This window comes from Malurus melanocephalus, unplaced genomic scaffold (genome assembly GCF_030028575.1).
Source record: "Malurus melanocephalus ecotype Western Australia unplaced genomic scaffold, MMel_1.1 scaffold_61, whole genome shotgun sequence".
NCBI lineage: Eukaryota > Metazoa > Chordata > Aves > Passeriformes > Maluridae > Malurus > Malurus melanocephalus.
This window is the reverse complement of record NW_026623293.1, coordinates 770,194-794,841: the sequence shown is the minus strand read 5'-3', so window position 1 is coordinate 794,841 and position 24,648 is coordinate 770,194. Positions and strand designations below refer to the sequence as shown.

General features: G+C 36.8%; 1 protein-coding gene across 1 annotated transcript in view; it reads left to right on the top strand.

The window, feature by feature from the left end:
• Positions 1–24,648, top strand: part of PCCA (propionyl-CoA carboxylase subunit alpha) — a gene marked incomplete at its 5' end in the record, with an annotated part of 272,842 nt that overhangs the window by 22,320 nt on the left and 225,874 nt on the right. Inside the window, 2 exons of the mRNA XM_057366229.1 lie at positions 18,491–18,604; positions 20,086–20,139. Coding sequence (XP_057222212.1) covers positions 18,491–18,604; positions 20,086–20,139 — 168 coding nt within the window. The remainder of the gene's footprint in view (positions 1–18,490; positions 18,605–20,085; positions 20,140–24,648) is intronic.

Below are 24,648 nucleotides of genomic sequence, written 5' to 3'. Positions count from 1 at the left end.
TTTTTTTTTTTTTTTTTTTTTTTTTTTTTTTTTTTTTACTTAGGGGATGTTTTTTAAAATGGCTTTTCATCCATAGCAGAACTATCAGGTTCAGCTTTGGGGAAGCTTTTTTCAGTGAAGATTTTTATTGGCCTACAAATTTACCAAAATACTGATGTGATTCTGAGGAGGTATAAAAAGGTAATAATGAAAGTACAAGTCCCTACTTGTCTCTTGATTTTAATAAAAGTTGAGAGTAAAATTTCAAGAATGTCCAGAGAAGTGTATTAATAGCTCGTGTTTATGACAAACTTTTGTATATGATTTTGCYGATCTTAATGTTTTTTAATTTTGTATATGGTGCTTTAGCTGTTTGAAAGCTCTTCAAGTTTTGGATGATGGTGTTCTTCCAACATGCACAGCTGTTGTGCTTAACTAGCACTTCTGGATRATGCTGCTGGTTTAAGTATTGGAACTCTCAGTCCCCTAGAAATGCTTCTGAACCCAAGAAAAAGTTAGTTTGCTGACCCAGCTTCACATTATTGTTTTCCTTGAAGTCCTTTCCTGAATATGCTAAAGRTGGTTGTATTGCCTGGCTAATGTTTGTGCTCTGTGCAGGTGAGAAACTATACTTGGAATGTGTTGGAAGCTAGCATGGGAGAAAAAGCCAACAGCTTAAAAAAAAACCGGGGGGTGGGGAACAGGTAACAAAAGGAAAAAGGCTGTGATAACAAGTTTTAGATACTGGGACACTTCTGTAGCATTAGGGCTTTGGCAGGTCTGCTGCCTGGTGCAGTGAAGCCTTGGTGCTGGAAGCCTGCCTGGCTTGGTCTGCCTGCTGACATCTTCCTAGGTCACTCACTTGTGCTKTGAAAAAGGATCCCAAGTGCCTTGGCGTGTGGATGACTTAGTACTGCTTGTGTGTATGCATTTAGCAGCTGGAAACATTGTGTATGTGGGAGGGAAGGGGCTGTGGTTGAGGGGGCCTGAGTTCTGTTGCATGGTAGAATCAGACCTTGGGTTTTGTGAACCTTCCTTTTTGTAAAAGAAAGTGAAATGTAAAATGGTTGGGCTTGGGCAGCTTCACTGCCTGCCACAATGACTGGCTGTGGGGATTTGAAAACTCAATGCTGTTCTTTTTTCTCTTATGTATTTGGCAAGATACTGCTTTGCTTGCTCCTAAATTTTAGCTAGGTTGAAACGTAACTATCTATGTGTTTGCTTGTGTTGTTTACCTTGTTAAACATACAAAATTTTTGAGAACTGTGGAAACCACTGTAACAGCTCTTGTGCTTTTAGTTTGGGAAGCCATTTTTTAATACTTGATAAATTCAGCAGTTGGTGATTCTCATTGCRGTAATAAAATGATGAATTAAAAAAYGATGAATTCAAAAATTCATTTTTATAAGACTGCTAGTAAGGATTTTGCTATTGGACTTTGTAATTTTAATGCTCTTTCATATTTTTTTAGATGCTGTCTTTTATTTGATAAGAGTGTGTAGAGGTTCTGTAACAACATTAAATAGATTATTGTTCTCAGTAAACACAAAGTAATGACTAATGTTGGAGCGATTTTAGATGTATGATTGATAAGGGTTTTTTGAGAATAACCTGAACTTGAATAGGAAATGTAATTTTTGTTTTTCTTGTGATAGTTTGAGTGTAATTTGGATTTGATTTCTGCTTGTTGAGTGTTTTGGAGAATTTGTAGTATCATTCTTGAMTATGGGTTGATCTGAGCCTGAAGTTTTGTCATGTGCTTCTTGTTCAATATCTGTGGAGCTCAAAATTGGCAGGCAAACTTAGACTGTGAACTCTGAAGTACTGATGCTTGTTGACAGCAGTTTCCCGTTTGCTCTGCTCTTTTTTTCTTTAGAGGAAGTACTGTAACTCTACTGCAAGTTCTTCAATAATTTAAGAGAAAGGTGTAGGTTTTTTTTGTCTTAATGTGTCTAACTCTGTATTCATCTGATAATAAAATTTGTTTCTGTGCCAGTTTTTTTCTTTTTTGTGCAGAGAATTTTCTTTTCYGATTTAACTAACAAAATGAAAAATGTGTTTTCTGTCAATTAGTTCTGAAAGCTAATTTCTTAAATTAGGTCGCTGAGATTCAAGAAGTCACACTGCTGTGTTAAGATTTTTTTTTTGTAAAGCTCTAACATAAAGAAGCCCGTCAGGTGAACTAAAGCATAGAATTTCTATTACAATTTCCTGCTCTCAGATTTCTGTTAGTAAAGCTAACAAATTACTTTTGGAAATTCATTTTGGAGGCAGRCATGCACGCATGCCTGTATATTCTCTGCACCAATATTCTTTCAGTAGAAGCAATTTCYGTTGTTTACCTTCAAGCAGTTAAGCCAATACAGTACACAGTACAAATAGACCACATGTTCTTTAAGGAAACAGAGGTGTGGTAAGTCTGGGATGAAGACTGCTGTTTGCTTTTAAGTTAAAATGAAAACTTAACACACTTACATATAAATTTCATAATGGAATGATGCTTCTAAAARTTTTTAACTTTTAAGCTTGTTTGGAGTGATACTTTCAATTTTTTTCATATTATAATTGTTCCTACCCTAGTMGCCCTTCTGTAAAGTTAGGAAGGAAAGCACTGAGGTTGCATTCAGTGGAAAAACGTTCTGTTTTTGCTCATAATTTTGCCCTGCTTCATGTGCTAGAATGAATAAGTTATGTTTTATCTTCAGACTCTCTGGTTCTTTAGGGGAGAATACTTCGAATACCATTATCCAAGCATGTGGTGGTTAACATTTCTGGAACAAGCTGCTGTACACTYTGTACTTAACAAGATTGGTAGGGTTGGTAAGGTACATTTGATAAGCGAAAGAGGTGAGGAGTGTGGGTCACAGATTTGAGAGWGAAAGATCTGTGTGCATATGTGGACTAGAAGCTGTCTTTTGTTAGGGAGTGTATTTTGACAGAAAGCTTCTGAAGAGCTCTTGGGTTTTGAACTTTGTTAGTAATCCACGCTTGCTTTGAAAAGTAGACTTTGAATAGTGTATGTCTCAGGTATATAGTGCATCCACGCCTAAATGACTTCATTCAGAGTTTTTATGGAGCTTTGCATTTGTTATATTTGCATTTACATATATTTTAGAGCACTTAGAATGTTTGAAGGAGAAACCTCTGAGTTTCTCCTTGAAAAATGTTATGTTAACATTATCTGARCAGGAGCCCGTAAGTTGCTGCCTGTCCTCTCTAGCGCCACAGGGGGAGAGTACTTTGAAATGGGACAAGGGTTTCATTGTGAGCCTGTGATCGTATTTCAAACAGTCTGGGGCAGCGGAGGTGCAAGGAAGTGTGTGTGAGGGTTCCTGCCAAGTTCAGGCATGGTCGTGCGGGCAGGCAGTCACAGGATGCAGAAGCAGTGTGCCTGTAGCAGCAGTACCATCCATATCTGCAAGAGAGCGCCCTGCTGCTCTGCCTTGCATTGAGTATTCAAAGTGTCTTCAGCCAGAAGAATACTGTTGGGTGGTAGAATGTGCATCTTCGTACTTTCTTTGTTCTGCTGTCTACTCTTTGTTTCTATAATGTTCTCAATTTTTGGTCCTTAGTTTTGACTGTTTTTCCCCTCCCTGACAATACCTAGCGCAASCACACATGGTTGTGGAATTTCCTCACACTTTCTCCCCATGTTCTTTGAGTATTGTTTTCTTCTTTTTTCCTTCATCTGTTGCATAGGTGATGCAACATTGAAGAATATGATCAGACACTGTGCAGGTTTAGTGATTATCACAGTGTGTGATTATCTTGGGCACGAAAATGGAGTGTTAYATTCCTAGAAGACTTAGAAGATGCTGTCGTTTATTGTTCCCACCCTACTCCTCAGCACTATGTGCTGCATAGATTCTGTGCTAGATAGCAAGCCATGGGCTTTACTATTGGAGATTGCTTTAGTTTTGTATCTAAATGGAGAGRTAAAAGGATACTGACAGAGATGGAAAGATACTGCTTTGGAAGTAGGGAAAGATATAATATTTTCTGAGAAAGCAGCTACTAATAAATTYTTACTGTTTCTTGACTGATCACCCCACTACCCCCAACAGCTGTTTATTGAAGCAAGAACCTTGTCTTTACTTGTATCTGCTTTCTGTCATGGAAAGTGAACTYTGCTATGTCAATGAGTTTCAATGCTAGTATTACTTCTTTCAGAGTTCTATATACATTTATATTGTTTCAGCAGGAAGGATGGTTAAATTGTGAAACTGAACTTTGAAACTTAGGGTAGGTTGATTAATTTTCTTCTTAAAGTAAGAAAATTTACCTGTCCTCTCCCCCRAAGAACCTAGATTCTTTTCTCTCACCTGAACCTTTGAGATGCATTGCCTTGCTTTCAGCATGTCCTTTTCTGCCAGCCTATATACACATGGTAAAATAGATGAATATTTGACATTTACCATGTTAAAACAAAAAGCCAACAAAATTCATGAAAATCTCTGAGAGCTGCATCTTATCCAGGTGGCCTGCTGTTTGAAATATGACTCCTGGTGTGTATTGTACTCTTAGCCCTAGGATTCAGTAATGAGATTGAGTGGTATCTTGCGTGAGCACTTCTGGATGATTGACAGTGAGGTGATGTGAATCATCATTTATCAGGATATTATCATGCCTACCCTTGATAATTTCTCCCTGCTGTCTGGGGAGGTGGTGAAGACAGATAGGACTTTGTGATGTCAAAGTAATTAGTGTGTGTTGGTTTCCAGCTGAACAAACTGGAAACTAATGATCAGGTAAATGAAGATGAAGTGCATTAGTGTAAGGATGAAGGTGCAAGGACCTTGGGGAAGAGCTTATCAAAATTTCATGGGGGYTATTTGAATATCTTACAATTTGTGCAGTTGCAAGCAATATTTTTAAACGACTAAAGGATACTTCTGCAACAGTCTATTTACATGTCCTTTGCTGATATCTCTTCCAGTGAGAGGGTCACCACTAAGGTTAAGGACATTAAACTCTCTCCTGTAAGGACTGGGAACTCCTTATGATTTTCATAAAATAGAAGTGGTAATTTTCCAGCTAATGGCAGCAATTTTGAGTTAAGTGTTAAGAAATTTCAGTGTACACTGAAAAGGTTAGGTTTTCCAGTGATTCTTCCCATTTTAAAGGAGAGAGATTACTATAATTTGGCTTGTTATATTTGACCCATGACTGTTATATTATTAAARTATTTTAATGTTGCTTGGTACATCTGTAGATATTTTTAAAAATGTGGACTTCATGACATAATCTGTATTACMGCACCAGGCTTTTAATAGGTGTAGTAGTTTCTTGGTACTAGTTCTGAATGGATGCATCATTAGTGAAGTATTTTTATAACCTGAAAAAACCTTGTGTAGGTGTGTACAGCTATGCCAGTATTGCAAATAATGCTTAATGCACAAGACCAGCTGAATATAATTGTTATACCAGCAGCAATTTGATTTGAGTCAATTTTATCACATGTGATTAGATACTGCTAATTGTAATTAACTGATTGAAAAGTGATCTGTTTTACATGCTTGCTTTTCAATTATTAAAATGGTAATTTACTTACTGCCATTTATCAGCAAACTTGAATTAATATGCTAGTTTCCTGGATACATCCAAGAATAACATACCTGTGACTGAAGTTTAGTAATTAAAGCCTCATGGCAAAATTATTCTTTTGGCTAATTTTTATGTACTTAGCTTTCTTCTTTTTATTTCAGTTGCTTCTTTKGTGGAAGTGAGTGGGCTAGAATCTGTGGCAGGAATTTGTCTGTATTAATATGGCTCATCAGAGACATTATATTTAATTGGAGAGCCTGCGGTATAGTCGCAGGAGGCTGAAGGGAATTATTTAGCATTAGCAATGGCTCGTCTGGGAGTTGTGCACTAATCAAGGAGCTTGTGTGTTAACTGTAGGGATGATGGGAGTTATGACGATTATGACATGTGAGCACATGTCTGAATGAGAACTGGACAGGCAATGAGTTAATCAAGAAATATATTAAATGGCTCCCATGCTGCTTCATTATTACTATGTAGAGTGTCTGTCAGATTGTGTACTTTAACAAAAAAATATAATGAAATCCAACAAATGGATGGTTTTTCAGGTAAAGTTATAACCAAGTTTTTGAACCAAGACCTATTTCCCCCTCTATTTTTAAGCAAATGTGTGCTTTTAAGTGCTGTGTTGAAAAAACATAAGTGAATGCTTGGCCTACAAAATACAYGTGCCACTCCAATCTGCAGGCTTTTGTATTTTGTCAAATGCTTGTTTTCACTAAATATGAATWATTTTCCACTTTCAACTTTAAGCTTTTACATAATTAATAGCTTGCTAAAATATAAAATTTATTGTTTGCAACTAAGCTTCAAGGAAATAAACATGCTAGTATTTTCCATTATCAGGATGCTCCAAACCTTGTAAAGAAACCAAACACAGCACCCTTTAACTGCAGTGCATGGTCTATTTATATGCCAGGTAGACACATTCTGTGCTCAGCATGGTTAGAGGCATCCATTTCCTATCCATCATGAAATTATCAGTTRTGCTGGAAAAATTCATGTTTATAGGAAATGGAATTAATAAATTGAGCCCACCTTAAAAAAAGTTGAACCAACTCRATTATATTGGTAGGCAAATTTATCTCAGAGCTACTGGACAGGTGAACATATGCACTTTTCCTGCTATTGTARGCACTGCCAAATTTAATACAACTTTCTACCAAACTGTAACCTTCATGTATTAGCTTAATTAAAGCAGTATCATGGCTACTACCCAAAGTGTTAACCTGTAGGAGGTTGTTATTGAAATCCATTATCTGTGGAGTCAGTATTAGTGGTCAGCAGCAGCAGAAGTAAAACTGCGAGTAAGACCCTCCCTTGGGTGCTGTGAGCTCAGCAGGTTAAACTGTCAAAGCTTCTTAAAGGATGGATAGTTAAACCCCCTGGAGTTAAAGGTAAACCAATCATTTGCTGTCAGCAGGAAATATGACTTTATTTAGCAGGTTGGAGGGGGAAAAACCCAAACCTAAATGCTAACCGGAAAGAGGATTTAGAASGAACCATTCTGTATGAGTGTATGTTGCTGTGCCATGTAGATTCCATGCAACCTGGAAAGACTTTAAAATTCCAGGCTTTTTAAAAATAGGAATTTATTTTTATAGATGTTTATTCTAATGGCTTATAAAATTATACACAAGGTTGAGTTAATKTGTTAAACCTGTGAATATTATCTATATGTTGTAAGGTATGCAAAAGTTTGTGCCTCTCAAATCGAAACAGTTGTCACTTTACAGAAACAGGGTTTTTTTGCCTTTGGCGTTGTGCAGGTATGCCTGTATAGAATGTAATTATCTCTTTTTATCATATGAAATATATTTAGCATTGACCAAGTGTGCTATATTGAAGAGCTAAAAATTWATTTATAGAATTTGTATGTTTAGGCCACATGTATTTATCTTACTGTAATTAAGCTATGCTGATAKTGGTATTTCTCATATTGTCCAGTTTTTACTTAATCTTCAAAGGTGAAGATCTGGAGCATTTGTCTTAGCAGGTTSTAAATTCTTGCCTCAGAAAAAAGGAGTGTTAGCTTGTGATAGAAAGTTGGGAATTAGGTGAGGGGGAAGCACTTGCTATCATTTTGTTCATTGGAACAAGRTGTGTGCTTGGGTGGGGAGARCTTTGTAGTGTCCTGCAAAGAATGMTCATTTRTATACCAAGAACYATTTCCTCAAKGTGTACACCCTTTATAGACTAAATCTGCTTGATGTGCTGAAATGATATTGTCTAAGATTAATGGGATGCAATGTAGACTACGATTCTGCTCGCTATCCTTGATTGAATTTAAGACAGAAAAATATATATTGTAGGAAATAAGCTAGGAGGTGGAAAGGTTGTTAKGGAGAATACTCAATAACATAAAATRCCCCAGGCAAATAAAATATTYTTCTAGAGTCTTGCTAAAATAAAATTTTTGCAATTTGTGTTGTAGCTATGGCAGAACTCTGAGGGCTGTAAGTGGAAAAGAAAATGTTGAAGATATTTTTGTCAGATGATCTGGAAAAGGATGGGACCACATTAAGTCTGGCGTCTGCATCCATGAGTGAATTGTCCACTGTTGGTAATAACTGTAACTGTGAAAATTGTATTTGGACAGTGCAGGTTTCCTTGTCTATTCCTGCCTGTTTGTTAGACTGCGCATAGTCCTTACAGACTTGGTGTGCACTGCACTGTCTGTGCAGTGATTTTCAGGGGTGCTTGGTGCTTTTTCTCCATTGCACTGTTTTTACAGACTATCTTGCCCTCTGCATCTTGAAATCTTAGTCTTTCAAAAGAAGACTTTTGAAGGTGGAAGACTTACTATGTACCTGTGTAGAGGACTATCTTCTTTAAAGTTGTGCTATAATGAATAATTATAATACACTAGCAGAGAAGTAATTTTCTTGTAAAACTAATGGTTTTATTTAAGAACTTAGCAAATATTTTTTTAAAGAAATCTGAATATTCACGTTGGGAATTTTGAAGGAAAAATGCTCTAYTATTGTAAATGTTACGTAACAGCATTTATATTAAGTATGAATATTTTGTAAGGTATTTTAAAATATTTCATTCCTTATAAAAGTGTAAGATTATACTGGCCATGTTGAGCTTCTATGATGTAATTTTTATTATATGTACTGCTTTAGTACTTAGTGGAAAAAACCCTCACAGTGGCTATTTAAGTGATTAAAGGGTATGTGTATGTACATATATACATACATGTGTGTGCATATGTATTTTCTATTGAGCATATATATGTTGCACAGACATGAGGAAAAACTGTTTTAGAAAACATGCTCTGAAATGTTGTCATCCTTGACATATTTTGCATTCACTTAAAAACTGATTTTTTTTTTCTGGTATTTTCTTTGGCTTATTTGACATTGTAGAATTTGCTTCATATTATGTCTAAATTTCTCTAAGTCTAAACTACTTCTGAAAGGAGAGCTTKGGCTCTCCTGCCCCCTCTCATTCATGCACTGTATGGGATGCGATGGTCACRTGGCTGGGAGATGGTTTAACTTGCTGATCTGACAGAAGGTTAATTTTTTGTCCCCTTAGATTACTTTTCAACTGTACAGTTCATTGATCTGTCTCAGCAGCACTGTAATTGCTAGAGCTGAGCGTGGAGGAGAGTTTAGGAGTGGGCTCCTCCTCTGAGTGGCATCTTGTATATGCCTAAAATGAAGCTTACTATAAAACTTAAAGTCTCCATATGTAGTTAATTTTGGGCCTGATGTTAGTCYACACTGGGAAGAACATTCACTGTAGGTCTGCATCTTAACATTTCTCATTAAAAAAAAAAAAAGTTCAAATTCTGATCCAGAATATATTACATTTATCTGACATCCATGTTTCCCTTTTCACCTTTCTTTTAATTACTATTGTGTAGCTGAAGTGCCAGATAGCTGAGAATTCACCTTGCTGCTCTTGTGACCKGTTCTCTCAGCACTAGAACTGGTTTTAGGAATCACTGGTCTTTGGATGCTGGAAGTAACTTCTGCAGTCCATGCAGCTGTAGACATCTGAATGACTGTGTACTGCATTCATCCATCTGAAAGGCAAACTCCATCTGAATTAGAGCTGAAAATGGTGGATAGGAGCATGTTACCAGTGCATAYTRTGTGTTGCTTTGYAATGTGGCTGAGTTTAACCTACCTYTTCTGAATCCCAAGTGTCTTCTGGGATAGCTAGCTTAATTAAGAGCTGAATCTCTGCCGTATGAAATTCTGTAGTTGACTACCCTTCCTACCCTGCGATACTRTTACCTAGACTTGCCTAACTGCCAGCTTTCCCATCTCCTACATATCTTACCCCGTTTTAGAAAACAGAACAAAGAAGCATGCGTCAAATGCATTCCGTGATGAGCTTGTTTTTGGGATAGGCAGGAAAAAGAAACAGCATGAGAAAGACCTKTCCTATTGCTTTGCTAATGCGCTTAGAAACTGAGATTCCATTAGGGAAAGACTGACTTATGGGTGCAGATGTTTGAAATGCAGGCAGGCTACTAAAAACACTGTAGGGTATCACTATTTTGTTAACATTACAAAAAACTCAATTCTTTTTCTAAAACATTTAAAGTGCAGAATCACACACACTGCAAAGATGAAACTTGAGCATCCTGACAGAACATAGTGGACTGCTCTAAATAAAGATGAATTGCTCAATTCCTGCCACAGATGRAGACTCCTTCTTTGGTAAATACATCAAGTATCTTCCCTAATTGTTAGTGTATCCTCTGAACTAAAATTCTCCTGTTTGTCCTGGAGACTTGCTCTAGATKAATGTGTTCCAAAGTAAAAATAGTCTGCAGATGTATGAGTGCAGTTGCAAGCTTGCAAACCTTCTTCACAGCACCCCAGACATCAGGAAAGGTTGTTTTGAGTGGCTGTACTGCCTCTAGTCTTCACTTGAGCAAAGGAACTTTGCTGCCCCACCAAGGGAGACGCAAGTGGGAGGAGGCAAGGGGAATGCTTTTCCCTCAAGGTTATGTTTTGCTAYTGATGCAATGGCTTGGAGTTAAAGAATGGGATGTTCTGGTTTTCCCCTCCTGACTGTGCTACCTGTCTTAATCCTTCAGTTCATCCAAARGTAGATTAGTGAACAAGGTGACTATTGACCTACTTTTGCAGTTGTTCTACCAAAGACAGGCTGTTCCCGACTGGTGTTGAGTAAAACATGTTGGAGGTTGACATTGAAATGATTTCATTCTGCAAAATTTTCAATAGCAAACTTGTGTGCTAGTTCCTGGCCTTTATTGTTTTGGAGAGTTCAACGCAGTAAGCAATTGCAATAAAATTCTGATGGAGAAGCCTTCTTTACCACCATTGTTCTAGAAGGTGCCTCACTGAAGCTGTCTGTCAAAGAATTAACGTTTAGGAAAAGGGTTTTAAGAGCCAAGGCCATTCTARAACTCTTCTCTAGAGTCTTATCTGTAATGGCTTCAGGACTTCAGGAGGCATTTTCTTGCTTGTCCCGCAAGCAGAACACAGTTTGAGAATATGACTCKGACAGCTTTAGCATGGTCTGGTTTTCACAGTAGGAGTGTACCTAGGCCTTTAGGTACAATGGGGAGTCCTTTCCTCTTCRTGAGGCAAGTAAAACGGTGTCTTTTTAGCAGCAAGCCATATTCTGGAGCTTCAACCATGGAAGATAGAATTTTGAGATTTACTTTTTCTTTTTTTAAGGTTATAAAAATAGATTAATGTGTATAAGTGAGAATGCAAACAGATGAAAATCTTGATATGTGTTGAAATGTGCTTGCCCTTAGTCTTGGTTAGAAATGCAGTCTTCCTTGCCTGGTTCATATTGCTTATCTTTTAGAGACTGTTTAGTTTAACCTGRATCCATTAAGTTTAATTTTAGTTTAAAACGGTTAATTTTTGAGGCCATTAGGTTAGTGGCATTATTTACTGTCTTCATTTTTTGACCAGTTGGCAAACTTAAGGGCAAGACAGGGAAGCATAAAGGAAAGGGTGTTATTTTTTTAGATTTGTTTTTCTCAGCTGGTGTCCATGAATCAGGGATCTAATCCTGCAGATGCTAATGGATGGGCTGTTTTGAGGGTCATTGTAGGCTTGGAGGGGATTGTAAGTAAATATCCTTCACCAAAACACTGAAGGCCACTGAAGAATTGTTTTACATAGTCCTTGTGTAACTATTTGTGAGCCATCAAATTATAATAGTTTAAAATAGGCTTGCAGAGAATCTGCAGGTTGACCTGTTTATTTGCATAGATTTTATTTAGCTTTTTGAAATGCTGAGTAAAAATAAATGTGGGAAATATAGGATAGTTACACTATTTTATGTCTTTTATGGTYTTGTTTTTCATGTGCTTTAGACATGTTTCCATTATTTAGTTTTAASGTTAAATGCTGTAATCGTATGGCAGTATTTCTTTGCAGATAGCTCTTTAAAGGCTGTATGAATACTGCACACTATGTGCTCATACTTACTATATTACTGGTGTGTGTATTTTAGTGTGAAGATGCTAAAGACACTTAGGTCAGATGAAAGATGTGTTTTTGGCAAAGCAGTTAATTTAAACCTTTTTGCATCTATTTGATTTTTTTTTTTTCAAACTCAAGACTGTTCAATGCCACAGGCTTTTTGTTCTGTTTTGTCTGTCTCATTTGGCAATGGTGCTGGCAAGATTTGAGGTGGCTGGTTTTTTTTTTACCTACCTTACAAAGGATTTACTCATTAGCCCTATTTTATGGGTTGAGCTAATTGTGATTTGTCTTGCTGAGCGGTATTATGCAGTTTGGGCCAATTAAGTGAATCCACTTACACCAACGGATGTTGTTCCAATGTGTAATATTGATTTGAGCTATAAAAGGAGAATGACTTGTTTGATTAGATTTCTTTGTCTAAACAATGCTCAATCTTATCTAGTGTACTAAACAAAAGTGTTCTCTTCTCTGAGGTTTTTTAATTGCTTCTTAGGTTTGATTAGCACTGTATATGCAGCTATAACAGTTTCCTTATAATATAAATTCTGAAACAGCTCAGAAGAATTAGGGGGAAAACACAGCCTGCAACTCAGTATAACTGTCTCTGCTGCATGAATATCAACTTGTGTTGAGACCTGGGGATGTGTAGGCTGACCTGCTCTGAGAAACTGGGACACTGGGGAATCCCAGACATTTACCTCCTTGGAGATGGAGGAAAAGGGGAGTGAGTGTGTGTGTGTATGTGTTAATTAGGCATTTACACTGAAGTAAATTACATCTGTCACATGATAAGCCTCAGAAACTGCTTGAGTATATAAAATCATCTGTGGAATCTACACAGATATCAAACACTCTATTAGGAAATAACATGTAGATACATTTATCTTTGTTGACAAAGTCAGCCTTTACTTTTTGGAGTTACTAAATGAGAACTATTGTGAAACAGGTGGAGGAAAAACATGATTTTTGTCAAGAACCAGGATCCATRAGAAGGTAACAAACTTGAGCTGCTGTATGATTATAACGCTAGGGATCTGTAAATTTTCTTGCTGGTGTTTATTGTTTTATGGATTGTATATGTACTGAAGGCAAGTGGTTTAGTTCTTTGTCTTAAAAAAATTTTTAATACATTCTGTATCCATACTGAGAACTTTTCTATGTTTCTGTGTTTAAATGTTGAGTGCATATTTAAATGTAATATAATATAGATATGTCTATAATACGGATTTCAACTAGTGATCTTCAGCAGCTGAGTGATTCCTGGAGAAGGTTACTTTGATACTGCGGTCTTAAATAGAACATCTCTAGGAGACCTATGTATATTTTAGATAGTCAGTTATTTTGATTTTTGAAATTATGATTTGAGATACAGGTTTAAYTATGAGCATAATTCAGTAAATTCAGGTTATAGCTAAGCAAGAAGGAATGCTGCTGTCAAATAAATACATGTTCTCCAGGGTAACGGAGACCTAATATAATCTAAGTAATTTGAGTATGTACTAGCTTTGATTCAATCCAGTCCTTCTAAATTGGGCTATTTGCAGGRCAGGTATTGACTGTTTTTGTGGTGTTCATACGCAAGACTTTGGGTTATAGACATACTTGTCTTCTGGAGTATGATGCTAAGCTGTGGCACCAAACCTGGTTTATAAATAGCCTCCTGAACTACTGAAACTTATGTAAAAGGACCTCCAAACCSAGTTGCTGCTACTGTTATTACCTCTTAACTGCACTCTGCACCCTRAGATCTTGCTTTATTTTCCTATTTRCTGGAAAGGYGGTGAAGAAACATGAAGGTGCTCCTGTGTAAMGATTTGTTGATTTAGGTGCCTTGCCTTGCTGCTGGACCTAAACTAGCCTCTGAACCAGTGGGCACTTCTGTGCAGTTTGCTTCTGAATCAATAAGCTTGTTGGACTTGAGCTAGTTCTTGTGTCTGTATGTGGTCAGGAAGACTTTTGCAATAAGATAATTGTACTTCAAATTATTTTCTGTTGACTTTGTATCTTAATCCAAAAGTAGTGACATCATTTAATAGTATTCATTCCAATGTTGTTCTGCTAGGACTTCTTATTAAATCCAGAGCATTATTATTAGTAGCTTATTTCTCATAGRTGCAGGAGTCAGTGATGAGCTGGTTGGCTGTTTGTGATTAGTTTCAGGTCTGGATTTCCRAAGGTGACTGTATTTAGTCTCTAGTTTTTGAATTAAGTTGAAGCTCTATAAAATGAAAATTCATTAGATTTCAATGAATATCTGTTGTTTTCGAAATATAGTTAGCCTTTATGAAATAGACTACTTAAAATATGAAACTTTTATGTTAGACTGCTTAAAATATGAAACTTCTATGGAAATTGAATTGCTTATACACACAAGATGTCTTTCTGTGATTTCTGCTTGTTTGTATTCTTTAACATGGCCTTGGTAACTGCTTGAGATTTATCTTGAGGCCCAGGTAGCCCAATATGATTAAAACCTACAGTATAAACTATTAAGCACTTAGTTTCCTCTGTTTTTCCAGCCTTTGTTGTTATCCATTCATGCTTGAGATTGCAGGGTCAATTCTGATATTTATGGAGGAATTGCTTTTTTTCAAGGACCTCCTGGGACTTGCTTCTTTGTTTTTGTTGACATTTTTTTTTTTTTTTTTTGTGAACTAAAAAAAGAGAAATTACACCTCTGGGGTTTTAGCTGTTAGGTTTTGAATACCTAGGATTGTGTGATTTAAGCYGAGCACTTAAGCAGTTCTTGAATTTGAAAATCAATATATTTGAAACTTGTAGTGCTTGACTAAGGGGAGTTGCGAGATTCTTTAGACTTTTTCTTTTAGTCAGCTTCAGCAGAAGTAGAGATTTAGTGAATTACTGTGTGAACTAGGCAGCATTTGGTAGTAAACTGAAAGTTTCAGTTGTCATGYAGACTCAAATGATGGCTTTTGTTACAATATTTGGTAGTAATTATATTTGTACTGTACTAAAAAATCTRTGACATGTTGGTGTTACTAAATTTGGGGTATTCTTCATGAGCTACAGTACAATGTCAAAGAAATCTAAATGCTAAGGGTAATTGTCATTATGAATTACTAAGTAGCAGATTTCCAGTTTRTATGTGTGCTGGTGTACTCATAATAAAAATAGGTGTGAGAAGCCCCCTAGATGAAAGAACCGTCACCTGAAAATCTGGAGGTTTTAAACTAGTGAAGGTGGAATGGAGACCTATCTTTTTGAGACATTTGCCAAGAAGGAGTATCAGGTAACGTGAATGTGATGTGGTTACTGATGTGCTGTTGTGTTTATACCTGTGTGAATAATATTAGGGTGTATGCAAGGATGAACTGGCACTTAACTACTGAAGACACCGTCTTGGGGTGATTTTATGATACTCTATTCCTGATCATCTGCATTATGCCCAAAAATGGGTCCTGTAGCTTTGAGGTGAGCCTGGGRGAGGGCTGGGAGCTGGGGGAACTGTGATGTGGCCTTTGTTCAAGCTCTCTCTCCTGTGTGCTCAGCTTGCKGTGCAGATAGGAGGCTACATTGTTGCTTGGCTGGCTTGTTTTTTGTTAGCTGAGGCACATTTTCCCTGAATTGTAGTAGTAATTCTTGGGTGTCTCCTGTTGGTTTTTTTCTTGGACTGTTGGCTTGGTCTGTTGGTCCGAACCAGACCATCAGTTGGAACCAGTCGGTGCAGACTGGCGGGGAAGTTGCGGTGGCACCCCATCTTGGCCCCAGACCTCGAGAGAAACTGAACCAACAAAAGAAAGGGCTCTAMATCCACCAGCTTTGACTGTTGTGAGGAGGAGACCAATATCAGAGGTTCACCAGGTTCCCATCTGTTTTTACCCTTGAGCTCCTCTGTGGGCTTTCCTCCCCTTACCAAGACAAAGGGCAGTCTGCCATTTGGCTCCTTCTCACCACGTGCTCAGTAGTTTTTTCCTTTCCCTTGGCATTTTGGGTTTGTTTGTTCTGCTGGGGGGAGATAAGATTCTGAAGGCTCAATATCTACAAGTTACCCTGCAGGCACCTTGCTCATCAGATACAGTTTTGGTTTTTTTTTCACTTTCATCCAGAAAATTCATTTCTTATTGGCATCCCCTTATCAGCAGGGATTGCTGAAACCTTTGTCTTTAGAGGAAACATTCATTCCAGAAACTTTTATTCTAAAATTGTCTCCAAACCAAGGCAGGCGTCAATAACTTGCAGTAAGGTGAGCAAGGAGAAATGGATTTACCAGGTTACAGGACAATGTGGGAAAGGAAGAGTTGAAACTCCAAAGAGTTGAATAGCAATGAGACATTTCAGAAAGCAGTGGTGGAATGTTGGGGAAATGTGCACAAGACTCTTTATATGTATAAAATCAATAGGTTTRCAATATCTTCTGTGGCTGGTTTTGGTACTAGTGAGACTGTGTTGGTGTGAGAAGTGTGTGGGTATGGGATTTTCCTTGTGATATCTCCAAATAGCTAACAATATTTAGTCCTTTTCTAGAATGAAGCTTTCGGTTTTGTAAAACATACGTGGTTAATTAAGCTTAAAGTTGAATGACTTTGTTTAGAAATGTAAATCACATTGGGATTCAGAACACTTAAAGCATATAAACTGGTCATGAAGATAAAGGGGCATATATAGTTTCTTCAACTTAGTACTGCAGGAAGGATGATACAGGCTAATCTTGATAGCATTTGATTAAAATAGATTGCTTAGTTGCTGAGATGTACATGCTTGAAAGCACTAAAACCTGCTGCATGATTGTCTGTGCTAGTGCTTAGAATTTTTTTGGTTTTGCTCTGTTTGTATTGTGAGACCAATGGTGTATTGGTAAAACAAAACAGTTGTGACTTAATAGAAGCAATATAGTTGAAATGTGAAATGTGTGGTGATTCCAGGAGGTTATGTGAACTCTGTTATACTTGAGAATATAGCAAATTCAGAAGTTATTTAAGAAATGTCCCTATAAAGAAACATGGAATTAGGTGGCAGATTTAATATGCTGCTTGTTGGTAGGATTAACTTTTGCAAAGTTCAGAAAAGGTCAATAAAACTGAAGAAAAAATTTTAATGTTTAATAAGTGACACTTGTTCATGTGATATATGCTTGTTATATTTGCCTGCWACTTRTTTATTATCATATTGTGCAAAATAYTGTCTGACTGCTGCTTGTCAGCAGTTTGTTTTTTTTCTTGGCCTTGTTTCTTCTGAATGAGCCAATAGTATATGCAGACTACATTACTTCTAACTAGTTTGACACACTTCACAGCCTTCATACTGCTTCCAAATAAAATTCTTTTTCACAAAGAACAAAAATTCATATTAATAAAACAAAAATATTAGGCAAAGTCACAGAATAGTCTGTGTTGGAAGGGGCCCAAAAGGATCATCAGAGTTCAGCTCTTAGGTGAATGACGCATCAAACCAACAACCTTGGTGTTATTTGCACCATACTCTGGCCAACTGAGCTCATCTCAACGTCTTGTATTCTCATATGGTAATACTAATTTTCTAAAAGAACACAATTTTTAAATTGCGTATTCTCCATTTCAAATGCTGAAAATKATATCAAATAGTTCATAAAAATAGTTTTAAAAAATTGGTGAGTATTGAAAATATCAGTCATTTTAAACAAATCTTACTGACAGCTAACAATCTTAAACAGTTTAAGTGATGGCATACTTTCTTAAATACATACTGAAAGGCAGAATGAGAAAAAACTGATTGTTTGGTTTCATAGTTATATGTGTATCTTACTTCAAAGAAAAGTAGTCTGAACTCTGGAAACATGTTAAAGACCRACCTAATTAAACTTTTTAAACTTAAAGATAAGCATTCATGTGAGATGTAAGTAGATGCCTAACTTCAAACCTAGCTATTTTATTATTCCTGGTAAAATGCTGGAGGTGTTTGTCCCTTTTGTGTTGGACTAAAAAATATTTGGCAAATGCATATAAATGAGGATACAATGGATTAGAAATCAAACATTAGCCTGCTTAAATAATTCTCAAGATTTTCTGGTTCACGTGTAGTGATATTGAACTCTTTAGTCATAGGCTTTAATTTGTGCATGGTGCTGACCTGATGCTGTGCAGGGACACTCATTGCATCCCTTCATTCAATTCACTCTAATTATCCCCAACTTCCTGGGGAGCCTGCTTAGAACTGGTCATGAATGTTTGTTATTAAGTATTAAGATATTAGACTACCCTGGTTACATGTAACAAAGTAGTTTTCAGTCTGAATTTACATATAGATGATCAGTATAGGAAGCTGAAATTATATTTGTCATGATTTTATTCAATCAAATTCAAAATAATGTGTTAGAATAAGAAAACATTTTGACAGTGACTTAAGCTCAGAGTTAAATGAAATGAGATTTATTGTGCAAGTACTTGTATGCCAGTGTTGGTAATTTTAGTGTGTATTTTATAGCGGTTATGGTATGTAAATGATCTTTGCCACAATCAGATTTGTGTGCATGTAACTGGGTGATGGTAATTATTTTTGCTGGTAGCATCTGTTAATGTGGAATATTCCCTCTTCAGGTTCACGTGAAAATGGCGGATGAATCTGTCTGCGTTGGCCCAGCTCCCACCAGCAAAAGCTACCTCAACATGGATGCCATCATGGAAGTCATTAGGAAAACCAGGGCCCAAGCTGTGAGTCTGAATGTGTCTATCTGCTGCAGCTGTTTCATATATAGAAAGCAGAAAAGCCAGAGTTTTTTTTTTTTTTAAAGGTGTGGGGGGGGAGGTGATTGAATATGCTATTCCAGTTAGTTCGTGTCACATGAGTTAAATGTGTCTGAAATTGCTACTGGAAATCAAAGGCTTTGTAGCATCTGGCAGCACTGGTCGCTGATCCTGCAGGTGGCTGCTGGATTCAGCTTTCACACCAGGGAGCAGCTTCAGTTCATTTCCAAATTTGCTGGGGGAAAAGAAATCCCAATTAGTTTTGAGCGCTAACCCTTTATATGCCATAATGGCTTTTTTCAATGTTTTACGAAGTGTGTCCAGAAAGGCTTTAGCTTAAACTTAGTTGAAATCACTTTCTATGTTATATAAATGTTACTACCAGGAAGGTAAATGGTGCATCCCATAATTTGTTTTGTTTCAGAATGTTTACAAAATGCACATTGGCTTATTTGTGTGAATGTGGGCAAGTCTGCCTTTCTCCCTTCAAATTGGCCAGAAATTCAAAGCTYAACAAAAATCTGTGGGAAAGCTAATATGTAGTCATGTTCACATTCCTAATGTTCTTTATTCTGTTACTGAAATAAGTGTGTTATTCAGAGCTACCGTGCACAGAGTATTTGTAAAAGAAAATTTGATGTGTGTATATCAGCAACACTACTCTTGAACTGGAATTTCTTTCAAATATGATGTTTTGCTACAGTGCTTTCACGGGCCAAAAACTTACTTATGAAGAAAACTAGTATTTTCTTCCCTTTGAGTTTCTGAATATGAAACCAAGTTATTGGCTCTTTAAAATATGTGGATAAAATGGCTTATACTCTGTCTATCAGCATATATTAGATCACGAATCTTACATGAATTGCAAAAAGTAAAACAAAAAATTTCTGATGCTCCTCTCAAATAATTAGGCTGAATGTATATTGGGATATGAATAGAAAATGAGGTGCCCAGGATGCTTGACTTAGACTAATGAAGAGCATATACTGTGCTCTCCAGCCAGGGTCAGTAAGGGCAGGWGGCTCTTGACTGTGGACCTGTGCACCATTGTTGTGGTTAGTGCTGGAAATATTTTGGGACAAAGAGTATTTTATAGTGGTTACTGAGAAGAGTATGGGTAAGCATGGATGTGGAAGTCTATAATGGAGCTAAAAAGAGCAAAAGGCGGGTCACCAAAGGGAATGTCCATTTGCTCTGCAAACAGCTCAATTTGCCCTGCAAACAGCCCCTTTCTCCCTAGTTAAGTAATGGAAGTTTGTTTCAGAAATGGTAGCTCAACAGCTTGACTTAGGGCAGAAAAATCAGTGTGTTAAGAGATGTTCTTAAGGTATTCTGCCTATTTAAATGCTTAGTGATCTACTGCACTGTTCCCAGTAACTGAAAAGGTGCTAGCAATTTTTGTGTCTGGTTTCAGAAGTCAAATCAGCTTGAATTTTGTGTCTTCCCAGGTACACCCAGGATATGGATTTCTTTCAGAAAATAAAGAATTTGCTAAACGTTTGGTAAGCTATTTTTATTTGCTTGGCWGGGACTGATGCATTAGGTGACAAATATTTCAAGGTGTCTGAGGAATCAAGATAGCAACTCAAGGCAGGTCTAAAAGATACCTTAATATAGGAGATTTCAGTATGTACATGTGGATTTCTTGCATTTTGAGGATGTAATTGCAGCCTGTGTTTTCTTTTGGGAAAAGGGGAGAAGCCTATTTGTAAAAACTTTAACCAGGATGTAAAAACCTTTAGGCATTTTTGCTTATGCCTGGGCTGTTTATGAGGCTGCTCTGCAAWACTGGGTCACTGAAATGATCTAGGTTAAAAGTACCTGGTTTTAAGTGATCATTTTGGTGATTCATAGCACAGCTGGTGAACAGCTGTAGCAGTACCTCTAAGAAGGTGCTGAACTGCACTTCAGGATGGAAATAGAAAGTTGTTTAAAAATTGGCTTCTCTGCTGGTGGTATAGCATCACGGAGCTGCATTCTCTGACACGACCAAAGAGTCAAGAGGGTACTGTTTTCACTTTGTCTAAATTTATAAAAAATATTGTTCAAAACCTCTTTACTTCAATGGGGTTTTTGTATATCATGAACTGATATATGGCCTGATTTTATTTTTTGCCRCAAGCTTTCATGCAGCTGCTTAAAAATGTGAGCAGTCCTAGGAGGAAGTTACATTCACAATGTTTGAACAAAGTCCTGAGTGGATGCTGTATGTGTAGTCACTGCACATCGTGTGTTATTGTCTACTGGTTTTGCTCAGAATAAGGACAAGCACCTACTACATTGAAGTTCAAAGTAAAAAGCCATTGCAGCTACTGACTTTGTTATGGAGTAAATGAACCATGTAGCTGAAGAAATACCTTGTTTTCCTGGCAGCAAGATAAATTTGTTTCTGCTTTTGAGAATAATTTGCACCTCTTTTATTCAGGGTAAAATACTTAGATGAAGAATGTGTTTCTAAGATAATAGTTCTTTTGTCCTTAGCAATTGTGGAACAGGTCTTGMACATATCTTCCTTGGCTGTGTTCCATTAGGCTTGAGTTATAGTTGTAATGCAGACTCTTACTATTTAATTGATTATTTGGTGTAAGAGAATACCACCTGCTCATTAAGGAGACTATTTGAGAATGAAATCTAAAACTTTCGTACTTCACAGTTGCTGTGATTTTGATTTTTTTTTAAAGCCCCTAGACAAAAACAAGTGCGGATTCTGTTGGATGTTGAATACACCCTGCTGGGTGCTGGTGATGTTAAAGTTGAAAAGATTTCTAAACACTTGGTGTTTGCCAGGATTTACCAAATCTGTGGTAATCTGTTACATGTTATTTTCATGAAGTTTAGCTGCTTTCTTTTATCAGCTTCATATACCAGAGGCTCTTTTTACAGGAAGATTCCTGGCCTAATTTATAACAAACTCTCTTCTTGCTGGATTAGACCAGCAGGATAACTGGCTTTAGTAGTTTTTTTAATGAAAAGAAGTGCTCACGTATGCTATTTTGCTTTATATTTTGCTGCCAAACTTGGAAATTTGGTAGTTATTATTCTCAACTGGGCACATTTCATAGTAGTATGGTTATTTGGTRATGTTAGTTACAATATTGGTAATGTCACAGTCTGGATGACTTTTTTTGGCAGGATTAAACAGAAATGGAGGAACTACAAACATTCCTGTAGATCCTCTTCCTTCTCCTATTTCTCATTTTTTTCACTCAGATCCTAGAACAGTTTCTGAACAATTTCCTGAAATAAGCTGGTGACCAAAAACATGTTTGAGTTTTCTGAGGCTGGTGCTACAGTCTCAAAATAGCTTTAATTATATTTCAGAAACCTGGTGTGTTCAGTTCTCTAAAAATATAAGAAAATAAGGTAATGTTATTTTGCTTTCTGAGATGCACTATTTAAAGTTTCAATTAAGACATAATCATGCTACCCTTGATGTCAGTGGCTCTAGAAGCTCAAACCCCTAGTGAGAACGGGTGAAATGATCTATCTTCTTATCACTAGGGCCACTTATATTTTTTCAAGACACCGTAATTAATACAGTTAAGAGGAAACTTGCCTGCTGATTCTCTTCTTTATTGAAGACTGTAACTGTTATGTTGTTAAACTGTTATGAAGTTGCTGGGGATGTTTTTGTTCTGTCTCTCTCCCTATCCCATTCTTTGCATATACCCTATTTGTTCTTTTGCACYGGAAGCAGTGATGGAACTTAGGAAACTTGGGCTTATTTCCTGGTGTGCACTTTTAAAACAAACTTTTTAAACTGGGAAACCGAGAAGGACACTAAACTTCCTAAACTTTCCAGTCTATCTCTAAGAGCAGCACCGAATTCAAAAGCAAAGCTTTGTCTTCAATTAACACATGGACGGTCAGTTCACATGTAATCCCACTGTGTGTGATTTGAACAAAAGTGTATCTTTTTGTTCATTATTGTCTGAWTGATTCATGGAATAGCATACAGCTGTAGACAGTACTTTTGAAGAATTTGGTCGATCCTTAGAGTATTGAAAATTGCTGGTCTCTATTTTTCTTCTTTAGAAACTTAATTTTGTTCTCCCTTAGAATGGGCAAGGGAGWCACAAATAAATGATCCTTTGTTCCCAAAACAAAATTTCCAAAAAAGTCAGTGGGTGAATATCTGGCATGTTGTGTATTGTGATCCAAAAAACAAATTGGTGCATTCAGTCCTGTCTTTGTGTATCTATTCTGGTTGCTGTTGATGGCTAACATGAAAGAGATCCATGGCATTTGTACTGAGTGAATCTGTCAAGATTTCATAAATATTAAGGCCAATAAATATTAAGGTAAAGATTGGTATTTGACCATGAAATCTTTTGATGAACTTATGATAATGCTGATAACATTATTTTGTAGAATAACAAAATGCGGGTTTGTGCAAGTGAATGCATTTCCTTAGAATGAGTGAATGAGTTTGTACTTTTAGTGTATGCATGCAAATATATTTTCATGTAAGTAATTTCCCTCCTTTGAAATATAATTGCATAATATGCAGTATTGTAATAAATGTTAAGGTAAAGTTAAAATCTATTGCTGCATTTAAAAAAAAAGTACTAGCATCCTTTGCCATATGCTATGCAGAATTGCAAGAGCAGTTTGTTCCTTTCCTGCTTTAGAAGAGTCTGGCAGTGACCTCTGTATCTAGATTAGCTTGCTTAATGTTTCCCACTTTTTAAAATTAATACAGACCCTTTTTAAGAAGCTGTCACCTCTGTTATTTTCAGTTTGTCTTTGGAATTTGGGAATGAGAAAGGCCTGAGACTAAGATGAACCATTTGTTTGACCTGTAATTGAAAGATACACTTTTCTGAAATTGCTATTTTACTTTCCTTGCTTGCAAACCTCCAGGACAGCTGTTCATTTGGGGGGATGGGAGTKCTGAGTCAGATCCCTTGACATTTTGAATAGTTTGGGAGGATTGGGCCAAGGTCCCAGTGACTCTGTTTCCTTTTATTTTTTTTTTTTTCTTTTTAAATCTGCGTGAGGGAGGGAATGGGGGAGAAAAGAATGAGAAGAAAGCAAGTGTGTGATTGGGTTGCACAGTCATTGTTCCAGAGTCAGTGCTGATGCTTGTCTAGCTGATGTTGGCAGCAAGTAGGAGTCTTACTCTTGCAGTTGAGGTTGTGTATGCTCTTGCTTCCTGGTAATGATTMTAAACTTAAACCTTGATGCAACACTCTGTGTTGCAGTTAGTGATAATGGGATCAGTTTTCTTTTTAATTAAAAGAAACATGAATGAACTTCCACTTTACTGACTGCCATGAAGGTCCCTTGGGATGCCATTGAAAAAACAAAACAAAGAAAAAAATCAGCTAAATTATTCCTTTGCAAGCCTAGTATGAAAAATACCAGTTTGCAAGGTTATGAATCTTCAGAGTATTTTGGTGTCTTTTATGTATATGATAGAGTTTGTGCTTTTATAAAAGGTGGTGCATTGTGGTGTATTTTCTCCAATAAAATTATTTAATATGCGCATAAAATCATCTCAAAATGATAACAGTGAGAKTTACAAATGCAACCTTTATGTGGAATATTCTTTTCTGAATGCAGCCATGATAATATTCTGGACACTGTTTCTTGATGCAAAAATAGCCAGCCACTACCCCCTGCCAAAATCTTCTCCTTGCAATAGAAGCCCTAAACATGGTGATACAATAGTGTTCAATTTTGGCATAAGATATGAACCTATTTGGAGTTCCCAGTGGAACCTGGTTTTGTGCCYTTTTAGCAACTACTGTTGGACATGACTAGGGGGAGAACAAAGCAGCCAGTGCCAGTTCTCTTTACCTTTGAAGGTAGATTAACATTCTTGGTGGAATTAAAAATCCGAACAATGTATTGTCTGAAATAAATGGGCAAACAATGTATACGGAAATGGTTTATCACATGTTTGTAAATGGCTGCTAAGTTTGAGACGGAAAAGGTAAACCAAAGAACAACTTGTGTCATCTTCTGCAAGGGGACACGTTTGATCTGTGAAGGGCTTTGTGCAGGTG